Raw genomic sequence first — 14,444 nt, 5'->3', positions numbered from 1 at the left:
CCTGCATGTGATCCTTTTCTTTCTTTTTGCTGATGCATTTTTTGTGGTTTTATATCTGTCAGCTCTTATCAGGTGAGATAATAACAAATCTAAAGCTGTCAGGAAAATACATGATCACCATTCCTGCTTGATGTTGCCACCCTGAACTTCATAACAACAAGAGGATTAGCTTGAATTGAAGACTAAACTTGATTAGGTTCAATTAGCTATTCTCCTTCAGCAAAAGAAACTCTAAACAAAACAAAACCCCAAACAAACAAAAATTAAAAAAAAAAAATTATGTCAGCAGTTCCTAAAAGGAGAGGTGCAAGAAAGTCAGAACAAGTCCAGCCAGCCCTGAAGTTTATGCATCAGGTTGTGATTTTGGTGGCTGTTCCTGCCCTCTCTGGTCCATAGAGGCAAAGCTGTGGGTGGACATCAACAGAAGGTGGGAGAAGAGGGTGAGGAAAAAGGAAATTGTTGGAACTGGTGTGAGTTAATCTGTTTGGGAACAGAAAACATGGGAGTGAGAGCAAGCCCTACACAGTCTGGAAAAGGAGAGAGCAGCAGAGACATTTTGTTGCAAGAGGCAACACCATGGATTGGAAAGATCTCTGAAAAGGTGCTGCTTTCCTCTTTTCTTCATGTCCCTGCCTTTTCTGCACAAGGTCTACTTCATCCTCCAGGGACAACAGCTCCCCAGAGCAATGGCTGAAACCCAGCCTAGCTGTACAGAGAAAGAAATTCTGCTTTTTTTTTTTTTGGTCATGTATAAGATAACTTTCAGATATTTAGATCCCCATGGGAGTCATCTAATTCTTCATGCTTGCTAACGAAAAGCAAATCCAGCCAGGTTTAGTCTTCCTCAACAGATTGTCATGATATTAATGATTCCTTTTTATGAAGTTTAGGACCATTTAAAGCTTTGCTCTTCTTTGTACTGAGGTGTTAATGTTATATTATTTATATGTAATTGTTTTGTGTAAAGTGTAAAACACAAAATGAAGCATAAACTAACTCTTTTTGGTATAACAATGCCAATACATTTTGGGTGCAATAAAGCATCAATAAAGTATTAAATACACAGATGGGACAATGTGTGGTGGTGAGATGGCAAGAACTTCACATGACAGACTTTCAAAATCTAATGCTAATTACATCTTCATCAGCTCAGAACTTCCATATGTCCCTGACCTCTCTATTTCTCTCAGTTTACTTATGTTAGTTTGTTCAAACACTCGGTTACTTTCCATGTAATCCAATAGGATTTCCAACTCTCCAAATTGAATTTGCCAACTTCTGCTGACAAACAATGATTTCTCAGAGGTTTTTTTCACTTGGATTTCCCCTTACCCTCATTTGGAGTCCTTTCATAACTACTTTTTCTCATGAAAATACCTCAATGGCTCATTTGAAGCACTTTGCAAGATTCTTTAAGGTAAGAGTGAGGTCTTCAAATTTCTCACACTGAGAGTATTAAAAAGGAGTTTGTTTGAGCAGCTCCATGGCCACCTGGCACGGAGAAGGCTGAGCAGGGGCAGGACCCCTAGATGGTCTAGATGATCATTCTATGATCCTGTGATTCTGTTCTGTGGCAGGGGCATGCCTGAGCTGGTGGCCCATGTGATCTGGACCTGCTCAAGCCACCTCTGTGCTCATCACTGCTGTGGCACTAAAGGGAAAGCACTGTTGGGCAGAGAAGGCCTTGGCTGAGCTTGCTCCTGCATTGTGAGCAGCAATGAGAGGAGGGGTTTGAGCCCCCACCTTTGCCAGCCACTGCCAGCACCTTGGCTCTGCTGAGCTCCAGTGCAGGGAGGGAGAAGCCTGTGCCAGGATGGAAAAGGCTTTGCTCAGTTCTACACAGGAAATGGCAGGAAGAAACAGACATTCCTCTCTTAAAAGGTGGTTCCTTCTTTGGAGCTGCAAACTTCAGGCTTGGTTTCACTGTTGAGAAGTTCATAGTCAAATAGTCCTTCTTCCAAAGGGATTTCTCCATGGGGCAGCCACCAGCCCCAGTGCTGGGTTGTCCTGCCCCTAAAGAAAAGCCCAAACTCTCTTGTGCATGGCCTGAAAGGAACTGAAAGATTTCACTGTCACATCTTTTTGTAACTCCTCCATTCCCCACACTTCATAAATTTTCATCTATAATTGAATGTTATATGTTGTCCTTATTTATTGATTGTATATCACTGCCTATTCCTAATTACTGTTTTCATTTTTTATTTTTTTCCCCCAGAATTTGGCTTTCAGGCAATACTGTCATCTTTCTTGGCACTGGAATCACAGCTTTTTGGCTGTTTAATGAGCTCTTCTTGAAAGAGCTCACCATTCTCCATCACATTTGTTCGTTCTGGATTTTTTTCTCACTCTCACTCTCTTAATCTGTGGAAAACCAGTCCTTCTGAAACACTAAAAATGTATAAAAGTCTGTTTTATTTTTGTCCATTGTAAATACTGGCAAGCAGTGATTACCATTCCATGGCTGACCACTTAGCTTTACCTGTAACAGAAAGGTCCAGAATGGATTTGTTTCGGATGGGTGTTCAAGATTAGGAAGTTACACTTGTAACTTTTAGGAAAAAAAATACCTTTGGAATAGTCTTGAAGGATATTGCAGCTCTTTCCTTACACAAAGATTATGAAGAAAAGGGGAACTGTGAAATTTTCTTATAACTGATTTGAATCTAGGAGTTCTTGTTCAGTCCATCATAGTGAAGTCAGAAATTATTTTTCTAACACTTGAGACTGTTTGGGTAGCAGGTTGTATTTCAGCTGTTGATTATTTATAAATCTGAGCAAAATTATTATTTATGACTGCAAATGCAGGATAAACTGTGAAATTTTACCTACAACCAGAGTTACGAAATTTCAGCATATATTTTATTCACAAGCTTCCTTCTTTTTATATTACTTAGCAAATATAATTTTATCTCATTATATGTGGTCTTTGCCCCAAAGAGTTTGCAGTCTCATTCAGGCACCAAAGATTTTTTTTAGCAGAGGAAAGCATAATGAAGTAATTAGTTTGAAATAAACAGACATCATTGAAGATTAGAGAGCATGCACATTAATTAAGGCATCATCCAGAACCCTTCTCCTGCAAGGCATGTGTTCTGCACCAGTCATGGCTAAAGATGTTACAGAAAGGAATTCACTGAAAGCAGAGACATTTTCCTTTGGATTATGACTGTGAAGTCATTTTATCCACGCCAAGATCTGAAGTCCATCAATAAAACTGAGAGTGATTTCAAAAGCCACACATTATGTTTAGCCCTACTTACACTCAGAGCACTTCCCCATGGATTGATTTTGCTGGGAGCTGAAACCATTGAGGTGCTCAGTCCTCAGGCAGAGTTACAGTACCAGGAATTATTCCACCACACTTCAGTGCCATTTACTATGCCTCATCATACAGACAGCACCTGAATGCAAATGGGAAGAATAATTTCATTAAATCATTTCTGGAACTGCATAGTTTTAGTAATTAAAACTTTTACTTACACCTATTCAGGAATGAGCAGAAAATTATATTAATGCACTGCACTTATTAAATTTTTAAGGTTGACTGGTAAATTTAGGGGTGATGCAAGACATATTTAAACACCTTTGAGGAAAAAAAAAGGTCAAAGAGCATTCTGATTAGTACAAATATGTGGGAATTTTCTCCTCAAATTTAGTTTGGTGGGAACAGATGGGCTTTTCCACGTACCTGATTCTATGGCTATTTTGCTGTGCTTCAGATGTTTCTGAGGCACAGGTGTTTCTAGGCAACATTTACAGAATTCTCAGAGGAAAAATATCTGCATAGGAAAAGCAAAAACTAAAAGTTGCCTGACCCAGCCCCTGTACTGAGTTAGCATGTTGTCTACTTCTTCAGTCATTCAACACCAAAGAAATATGCTTATTTATTTTTTGGGCTTTGTGTTAAGATTTCAGGTTATGATTTGCAAAACAATGGGAAACCCAAACAGATCAAAGCCCGAGATATATGCAAGGGAGTACTGAAATTAAGACATTCATCAAACACTGATAATCATTCCATTATCTCCATAAGCATGGACAGGACACAGAAAACAAATGCAACAAAGCACATGCAGTACATTAAAATTCTGATTTCATATATATCTTATCCTGCCAAAAAAAACCCTGGATATCTCACAAACACACAAAAATTACATATACAAAAATACACACAATAAAAAAAAGCGGGGGGGAGCAAGGCTCAATACAGTTTTAATCACAATGTCTGATCTCAGGTTAGTTTAAAGGAGAGAAATCATCTCACCTTTCATAATTCATTAGAAATGTAAGTTAGATACTACAATTGATTCAGATGAGTACATGACACTTTTTTCATTGCCTCTTTTCTATTTCTCTGCCAGAAAGCTCTTCTATCTCAGCTTCTTACAAGATTGTTCAATTACTAATCAGAAGAACAAACCTTTCAAAAGATTTAGAGGTTCTACCTTCTGGATTATATACTGTAGTAATTTAATGGTAACAAGCTGCAGTGCTGACTAAGGCAATTTGATTCATAAGAATTTATGGGCTATTCAGAATATATCCCAAAGCATGATTACAATTATTTGACAAATTGTTCTGTGAGGAGTGGAACTGATGTTGCATCCGTGTCCTCTGTTATGAATAGAAATTTGTATTTTTTTTAAGTTTCAGAGTTAAAAAAAAAAACCAAGTCAAACCGGGTCAGACTTCTTTGGGTGTGCTGCCAAAAAAAAAGTCCTTAATCACCCGTTAATGGCCTCCTCCCATCCCAGGCATCCCAACCCTCTGCTTCCTTCAGCAGCCCTTGGCTGTCGCAGAGCTGCAAACATCCCAGCCATTGCTTCTGGTGCCAGACAAAACCTGCAGTGTGTTGATTCTACACCTAAAACCAGTATACACAATAGAAAGAAGAACTGTTTAATAATACTGGTAGAAGGAGGCTTTCTTTTCCTGGTCCTTTCACAAGTCTGTTTATTGTCACTGCTATCCAAGCAAAGGCAGGATTGCGCAACAGCTTTAGGCACCTGCTGGAAACTGAGATCACAAGTCCTTTGTAATTCATGGGGATTTGCCTTTGGCTCCAGCAGTTAGAGGATCATTATTGAAATCTTTCAGCACTCTGTTTGCTCCTGTTTTACTAGCATGGGTTATCTGGACTGTACCTTCTATGATTGATCATGTTCCAGCTTTTCAAACAGAAAAATTCTTGGGAATATACAATTCTGAGAATATACAATTTAAAGTTTCACCTTATCTGCTGTGACTACAAGGTAAAAAATCATAAAGAAAAAGAGACAACAACAAAAGAGTGTAGTGGGGTGAAATTCTGTTTTCTCATCCTGGAACCACTCCCAGGAGCTATATGCGGCTGAAGTTGATTTACACTCAAGTAGATTAGAAAAGATTTAGTTCCAAGACTGTCACCCATATCTTCCTCTTATCTCATCATTGTCATGCTTGCACTATACTGTTAAAACTATTGAGGAACCATGCCTTCATTTAAGATTGAATCTGTAATTCCAAGTGTAGGACAATGAGGTTTTAGCTGCTGCTGAATTTGGCTCCTACTTCTACTCTTTTAGGAAAAGATGTTCATAGCCCTAACATTTTCCCTGACAATTATCCAAAGTGCTTCTACATCATATCAGCACTCCTTTCACTTCAACTCTGATCAAGCAACATCTTGGATGGCTTTGGAAAAGGAGAAATGCAAAGTGGCTTCTATTCTTTCTAGCAGCAGAGCAAATGAGCATCCTAGGACTTGTGATCTGAGCCACTTTCTTTTCACCCTCTGCAATATCTTTATCACCTCTGGCAGTTACATTACATATCTGTCTGTGATAATCATTCTGGAGTCATTTCAAGCTCTCATTACTTGGTGTTCAAGTGAAATTGTTGTCAATAATTGTTGTCAATTGTTGTCAACAAAATAGAACAGTTCCTGCACTCTGAGAAGCTTAAACTGCTTAATGCCCTGAGACTGAGTCTCCCCTGGCTGAATTCTCTTGGTGCTTAGACTGGCCCTGCCAGGTCCCCAAAAATTTGATGCCAGCTTTTTTTATCAGTGACTGCAATAATTAATTTCCTATTACTTTCCTGTGATGATGGATTAACCTTTTCAAGGATATGAGGGAAGACTCCAGCTGTGAAAAGCACAACCATGGCGGGCACTGCCATTGCAGGCACCAAGGAAGTCTGAGAGTCTGCTGCCTGCTCAAAGAATCCCCAAATGAACATTTCCATGTAAAGTGCTTGTTATAGGTAAAAACGAAATACGCCCAATTCTAATAAAATAAAAAGGAATTTATTCGTGACCGTGTTACAGTCCCAACAGCCAACAATCAAACTGACAGCGCAACACCCCCAGGAGATAGGCTTGGGTGGACATGGATCTGGCCTCTAGCACACCAAATCCCCCTGCGTCCACACTGGCTGTTCCGAGGCTGCAGTTCTAATACTCTATTTTGCCTGCGGCAGAGTCCCTTTGTCTCCTTTTTGAGTTCTTCATATTCAAGTTGGTTCTTTTCTTCAGTCCAGGCTGCACAAAGCCTTCTCCGGGAACTGATCAATGCATTTCCTGATTCCTGAAATCTTATATTCAGGCGGCAAGTGTTGATGGCTCCGGTTATCTCAGATGGGTATCTCCTCTGGGCCATCATCTTTTGGGCGTCACTGGACACATGTCTCCATGAACACCTGTCTCCTGTGCAGCCGAGGATTCCTTCATATGTAAATGTCCTGGTATCTCCTTGCCAGTCTGCCGCGGTTTCGCCATACTGACAATGAAATTCCTACCCCCCCTTCTCCCTGTGTACAGCCGGTTTGGTTTATGTATTTTATAGAAGTCTATATATATTTTATCTACACTAATTTCTAACTAAGCATTAACAGTGCTTCACACCATTATGCCTAGAATTACAGATTGGAAATTTAAAGGCTATGCATTGACACCAGTAAAATAAAAGGTTTTTATGCACAACAGAAGAAATACTTGACCGGTCTACAGTCTGTTATGAATAAGGTGGTAATTCGTGCTGGAAATGTAAGATTATTAATGTAATATAAAATGAAGCCTTAAGATCACACCAGCAAAGGGGAGAGGAAGATTGCCACACAGGACAACTTGCAGCCAAGGAGGAGGTGCATCATTTACATACAAAGAAAACCTAGCCTGCACAGGAGATGGGCACTCCCTGTTGGCATGAACAAGGAAACGCCCAGCGATGATAGCCCATGTAGATGTCCACCTCAGATAGACAGGACCATCAAAGACATACATCTGAATGAAGGATTCCGGGAAATGGACACAGATACACATCAATTCCCAGATGAGGCTTTGTCCAGCATGGGACAGAGAATAGCCACTGCATGAATATGAAGGACTGCAGGAGGGGACAAAGGGACTCTGCTGCGGGCAAGAAAAAGAGTATAAAAATCAAACTCTGCCAGGCCTTGGTGGTGAACAGAGATTCGCTGTGATAGAGGCCAGATCATAGTTCACCCACTCGGATCCCAGGGTTGGCGCTATGTTTTGATTGTTGGTGGTTGGGACTGTATATTGGTTGCAAATAAATTTAATTTTTATTTTTGATCAAATTGGCTGGATCAATTTTTACCTATAACAAGTCTTTGTAAGAGACATAATCTTCAATCTAACTGCAAAAGGAGGAAATCTGTTAAAACCAAATCACATTGTAGTGTTTATGCTTATGTCTTGCATAAATTTCTTGCTCTCTATAAAGTTTGACTGATGAGATGGAAAGCTATTTTAGAAATGATTATGTGCTTATTCTTGTAGAAATGATCCATCAGTTTCTGAAGAAAACAAGAGAAACATGCTTGAAAGATACCAGCTCTGACATCACATTACCAGACTAATTTTCTTCTACAACCAAAATCTGAAAGTTCTTTGGTCTCTTAGACAAAAATGAACATACTCAATTGTAAAATGGTAAGTTTCATACTGAAAACTCAAAAACAATGGAAAAAACATCCTTTGTGGCAATATTTGGCTTTATGTTTTGTTTAGCTGCAGTCACTGAAGAATCTGATCTATGACAGCAAAGTGGATATATCACCATCTACAAAGCAGTTAGATATGCATTAATTTTGAGCGAGAAGCCAGCAAGCTGCTGGTTCTCTCTCTTCACTCTTTTCTCACTGGCTAAAACACATAATAGCAAAAAACCCCAACCCAAGCCCCTAAACTAAACAAAACAGGGGTGTAGTTCCACATTTGATTTAAAGAAACATTTGTTTGAAACCTTGCAAGCCTTTGTATCCAGCAGCACTAAAAAGCCTGAAGTAGATAACACATAAAAAAGGAATCATAACTCACATCCTGGTACAAAAGGATGCTGCTCTCCTTATGCAGTTCACTAAGCCTTATTCAAATAACCTCTGAAAAGACTGCCCCATATTCTACTACTAATCCCAGAACAAAATGTTACTTCATATACACCTCAACAATCATCTAGTTGGGCTTGAAGGGAATAAGGTGTTTCCTAGGCATCTTGAATATCCAAATTTTAAATCCAGAGAGGGTCATTAGGCATCATGAAAAATTTTAATATTTTCCCTCTTAATCTTTAGTATTCTGTTTGCATTAAATAGTGAAGTTCTCATACTCCTTAGTGCCAAGATTTTGGTTTTCTAGATAATGCCCTGCAGATTTGCTGGACAGAGAGATAAGTGAGACAAGCAGTTTCTAGTGGGGTGTATCATGGCTCCCACTGTTGTGAGGATACTCAGTGTACTACAAATTTAAAAAGGAACACATACCAAGCTAAAAATAAAAACCTTCCAGATACCTTCCTCCTCCCCCTCCCTTTTCTCCACAAACGTAAATGGTTTTCTGTATTATAGAGTAGGAATATTTGAATATCTTAGTACTCAAACCATTTATTGATTTTCAAAATCTGTATGGCTGAATAATAGGGCACAAAACAAAATCTTTTATATTTAAATAGATCAATCAGGGAATGTCACAGTGATAGATGAAATTAATTTCTTTTTATAACAGGAATATTGTTTGCTGCAACCATTGCAATAGAAAGATAACTGTGTAGTCTTGTGCCTTATTAATTAATTTTCAATGTGGAAGAACCTAGTGATAATGTATTTTACTTTGCCTTTCTAAAATGAGCTTGAGTTTTATTTGGTTGAATCCCTTAACATCAGGGGAGCTGTTCAGCTGAACTGGTCATGCTGAGTCATAACAATTCAGAAGTTGAGCAGACAGAAATCTAATTATCCCCCTGACCACAGATCAAGTCTCTCTGGGAAAGGGTTGGTGAGTATGACTAAATGACAGTGGAAATCTTATCCATTCAGCTTCTTCAAGCTAGTTATTGAACTAGGGATCATGTAACAGTCCCAAACTCCAGTTTTCACACTGCCTCCTGCATTTCAAAGTAGCTGGATGTAATCTGAATGAACAGATGTAGCCGCATCCTTTTTTAGATGGCATTGTGCAAATTATGTCTGCTTTATCCAGAAAAATTGCACCCAAGAGGAATCATGTACTTAATACCATTAATGTCATGTGGCTGTCTCTTCAAGGTAGGTGTTGCTAACAGGCAAGGCAAGTTACACCAGCACAGCAGTTCCCTGCCAGCCAAACACTTCAAAGTGCTCCTGCCTCACTGTGGCTGTCCTGCAGGGATCAGGCTCCTTTGCAGAAATCCTCTGCTCTCCCTTCCATGTTGATCACCAGACCTGGCATGCAACACAGTACTTGGAGTCCCACTGATGTACTCTCAATACTCTCCTGGTGGTCCCAACACTTCTGTAGGCAAAACCCTAAGAAAAAGAATCCCTGACCTCAAGAAACTTCAGACCCTGTGGTTGGCATATCTGGAAGATGTGGAGTAAGAGGCAGGTTTGAGTAGAGTGAGGTAATAGAATGAAGCAAAGCACCCCCTGAACCTACTCAAGAAGACACAGTTAGTGCGTTAACTCTTCATGGATGTTGTGGGACAAATAAAGCTAGAGGATGGATTTGGATAATGATAAAGCTACATTGGGGGACCATCCAATCATCCTGTTGTTGTCTGCTGAAGGTCTGAGAAGGTGTTAAAATCCTTGAGAGAAAAGCAGATAAACAATATTTCCAATCTGAATTAGATTGCTGAAATCTTATTAGAAAAATATCTCACAAAAAAAAAAAAAATTATTGTTCATAATTTCAGCAGTGTCCTAGGATATCTATGATGTCTTGCATAGCACATAGACCACCATGTCTCACTCCTAAAGGTCATTGACCGTTAATGAAAATTTCAGTGTACATCCATCTTTTGAAGGATGTCTCCTCATCTTGCCATCTGGAAGGTTAATAATGTACAAATTCACAGGCCATGCTGCAATGTTGGATCCAAAGATGGATTTCAGACACCACTGATTGTAGCAGCTGCTCAGAACTGCATTTTGGCTTCTTCACACAGGAACATTTGGGTTCTGTGTCAAGGCTTTCACAGGGTTCCATTCCTTGGAGATGCCGATGTTGACTACTTGAGTGCTGGGCATGTAAATAATCAGAAAGAGTCATGTGAAAAGATAACAAGGGATTCTGTGTGTCCATCTAGGTGGAGAGAGCAACTGAGTCACCACCTGGGACTGCTTTGACAAGCAAACAGCTCCAGCCACTTTTCGTGCCACCTTCCCTTACATGACATTGAGCCTCAGGGCTGGAATTCAGGAGCAAGTAAAAACATAGACAGATTTCATCTTCTCTTTTAGCACCAGAAAGAGAAAGATTAGCAAAAGCTTTCAGAACAGTGGACTTTCATAACTTCTCCGTGACTCTTTTGAGTGTTTTTGGGGAATTTCTGGTGATAGACTCACAGCTGTGGTGCTTCCTAGGCTTTTTTAACCCAAACTCCTTCAATGGTCTCAGCTCTCTTTTCCAAAGAACATCCCACTTCATTCTATCTTTCAGGATTAAATAACTGATGTCTTTTTGTGCTTGGCATTTGTAAAAGTCTCCAAGGCAACAAATCCTGAATTTTAATGTTGGTGTGTAGCTTTGTCTTCCTCTCACAGCCTCAACTAATTGACCCATTCTTTGCATCATACCCTTGTCTAACACATGCAGAGGAGCACAGTGATATGTAACCCAGGAATTCTGTTCGTGCTTGGAAAATGGTGTTGCACACCTCACCCTATAACCCATGTAGGACTGCAGTCTTTTACCACACACAGATCATCAGCCACAGAAGGGCAAAGATGCTTGATCAAGCTGAGCTGTCCCCTGTGCACAGTCTTGTTTCCTGGTAACATGTTTCAACCCATATAATAGAAAAACAGCATCCAGAACTGTAGGCAGCGTTCCCCAGAGAGGAAGAATTTGCAGCTAGAGAAAAGGCTGCTATTTGGTACATTATTCTGGCACTACTTAAATTTTTTTTTATTTTCGCTTAGGAAGACAGCTCGTGATGAAGAATGTCTCACCTTGTCAGCAATGCACAGCAGCTGCTGCACAGGGATGGAGGTCTTTAGGTGATCAGCTGCATTGGGAATAATTTGAAGAGATGAGAGTTAATTAGTCCAAGATAAACCAAGAAGGGATCTGACTAGCCAGAGTACTAAAAGCCAATTATTCCACAGCTAAATGGCTTTACAAAGCTAAAAAAAGACAGCATCTGATAGCTTTTCCAACACATGAGCTCTGACCACTAAAAAAATTACCTCTTCTTAGTTCTGGATAAGGGCACACTTGGGAGACAGTTTGCTGCCTTTTTTTTTTTTTTTTTTAACAAGTAAGTTCTACAAGGGTTTGTAAGATACCCAGCTACTCTTAACAGGCTTTAATGTGTAGAAAAACTCATCACCACAAAGCATGATTTTTTTGGAGAGCCACTGCTAAGAGTAAATTGATCTCTTTTACTAAGTCAGGTTGTCCTTTCTTTAAGTGGTGTTGGCATTCAGGCAAGTTGGCCACCCTGGGAACTGCATCAGGTCAGCCTCCTAACAGCTGGTCCCCTCTTCTCTGGCAAGAAGAAAATGTCCTGTATGTAAATAATGACTTGATTGTTTTCTTCCCATGGGCTGTACAATTAAATATCTACTAACTCTGTTTGTGGCTAAGACATTAAGAAATGCATTTCTGGACATTCAAGCACACTCAGTATCTTGCTTAATGTGTATAAAACGAAAGGATGCTCAAGGTAGACAACGCTGAAAATGTGAGGAAGAATTGGACCATCTGTGTGCTGGTGTGTGGCTGCCTCTGTGGCTGCTAGCACTTAATTCCAGCTGAACTGCCAGCTCCTTCCTTGTAAGCATACTGTCAATGTAAATTGGCAGGAATCCCCGGGCTCCAGCTTTGGAATGTATTCCTTTACGCAGCGCCAATTGTTCACAACAGGGCAGATCTGGCAGGAGAGGATGTTTGACTAATTGCACATTAAATTGCACCCAAGCCAAAAAGCAGCCCCGAAGAGGCAGTGTGCAGTTCTGGATAGGGCAAAATGGGGTCCCACAAATGCATGAACTCAGCCTCTCACATTCTGCTCAAATTCTCCCTGTGAATACCCAGCAGAATTTGCAGAGCCGTAAGCCACTGCTCTTCGTGAATGTGAATTGCATCCCTAGCATGTTTAAACTGCACCTTGGATAATTCATGAGAATAGCCACATGGGGTCATGCCAAAGGTTCATTTAACTCAGCACCCTGTCTCTCAGGCTGAACAGTGAAAGGTGTGTAGGAAAAAAGCATGACAAATGGGACAAGCATAGCATGCTCCTTCCCCTGGTAGGCTCTCTATCTGCTGACAGTCACTAGTTCAGTCTTCTTCTGTAGGCTGTTCCTGCTTCCCAGAGCTTAATGGCCTGTAAGAGACCTTTCTTAATGATTCTGTCTAATTGCTTCTTCTGACCATTCTTGCTTCTGTCGAAAACATCCTGTGGCAAGGAGGTGTACAGTTTAATTATACATTGTGTGCAGATGTTCTTAGTTTCATTTCTTGTGATTAGTAATTTCATCTGTTTCTCACTAATTCCTGAGTTATAACAGCCAGTGAACAATATTTCTTACTCATTTTTGCAATTTGCTCTTCCTCCCATTGATTGCTTTGTAGTATTTGGAGAAAATTAAACCTTCAAGTCTCTCATTTCAAATATTAAAACTGACAAGAGATCACACCTATTTGTTAACTTCCAGCTGTGAATAGCATACCTGTTCTGAATTTCAGGTGCTAGAAATGGTCTCTCTTTAATGTTCAGGCTTTGAATACAAATTACAGCATGAACCTGCCTCCAGCATTATTATCCACTGGACTACTGGAATTTAAAAACTTTTTGCATCTTGTGTGGTTACTATGGCCATTCTCAAAGTCTGCTATGTCTGTGCTTTGTACCAGACCTGTAAGTATAAGGCTGCTTAAAAAGCGCAGCATTTCAGAGAAAATCACTCCATATTCAGACACAGAGGTTTCAGTAGGTGTTGGAACCCAGGACACGCCTCTAGGTGCCCTGGATGGCTCAAGACCCAGGCAGGGGGCTCAGGAGTCCTGACAGCAAGCCAAAGACACTTGGGATTTTGATTTTAACCCATGGAGCAAAATACCAACCTTGTATGAAGAATTACAAGTCACTAAAGTTTAAGTAGAGTGCTAATGAATAATCACAGGAAGAAAAGTAGAATTTTGGGGATTTTACTATAGGGGTCTAGGAGGCAAGATGCAGGGATTTGGGCATTGTCCTTTCTTCCTTCTTCTTCCTAGCCTCCATCTTCTGAGTGATGCTGGCACATTTGGATTGGTTTAGAATAGAAGTAGACAGTCTAACATAGGTGATAGGTATTGGAAAATAATGATAAATACACGTAGTTCATAGTGTAAAATGTTGACACCAGCCCAGGGGCAGGCAGAGAGAGTGAGAGTGTGTGCCCTTGACAGACCTGCTAGACAGAGCTCTGTGGGTCTGAAAAAGCATGTTTTAGATAAGAGACAATAAACAACTTTGTGAACCAGAGCCAAAGAATTTTGACTCTTTCTTCAACCATCAGACTGGGAAAAAAAGGACTCTTGGGGTCATCCTGACTGCAGGAAACCCGAGAAGTAGGCCCCCAGATGGTAAGACCAAAAGGAACCCAGAAACCTTGGATCTAAAAGAAAAACAATCCTGTTTCTCTTTTCCCCTCATCTCCACATGTAATATTGTGCAAAATGCTCCTATGAAGTTCTCCCTCTGCAACTGCTCCACCCACCTTTGGCTTCTGTATCTTATTGGAAGTCTCAGTCACAGATATCCTGTCTCACTTTGTGCAATGTACCTGTCTCCTAATACTGCACCAGATGCATCTTCCTGATTGCTTGCCATGGGCAACGGTCATTTTTCCTTTCTCAAGAGAAAGCCATATTCACCCATCAATTCTCCACCTTCATGCTTCTTGTTTTCAAAGCCCCTCATACAAAACGTACAAGGGGTAAGAAATGACAGAAAATCAGAGCATCTGCATTTTGT

At 40.2% G+C, this 14,444-nt stretch overlaps 1 protein-coding gene across 1 annotated transcript in view; it reads right to left on the bottom strand.

Annotated features, from left to right (window-relative positions):
- SUSD4 (sushi domain containing 4) overlaps positions 1-3,294 on the bottom strand; it is an 85,264-nt gene extending 81,970 nt beyond the window's left edge. The window contains exon 1 of the mRNA XM_039705809.1: positions 3,261-3,294. Within this exon, the coding sequence (XP_039561743.1) occupies positions 3,261-3,279 (19 nt within the window). The 5' untranslated portion in view covers positions 3,280-3,294. The remainder of the gene's footprint in view (positions 1-3,260) is intronic.
- Between the last annotated feature and the right edge of the window lie 11,150 nt (positions 3,295-14,444).

This window comes from Passer montanus, unplaced genomic scaffold (genome assembly GCF_014805655.1).
Source record: "Passer montanus isolate IOZ18808 unplaced genomic scaffold, ASM1480565v1 scaffold185, whole genome shotgun sequence".
Taxonomy (NCBI): domain Eukaryota; kingdom Metazoa; phylum Chordata; class Aves; order Passeriformes; family Passeridae; genus Passer; species Passer montanus.
Note: the sequence above shows the minus strand (reverse complement) of the source record. Positions and strands in the feature narration are given on the sequence as shown.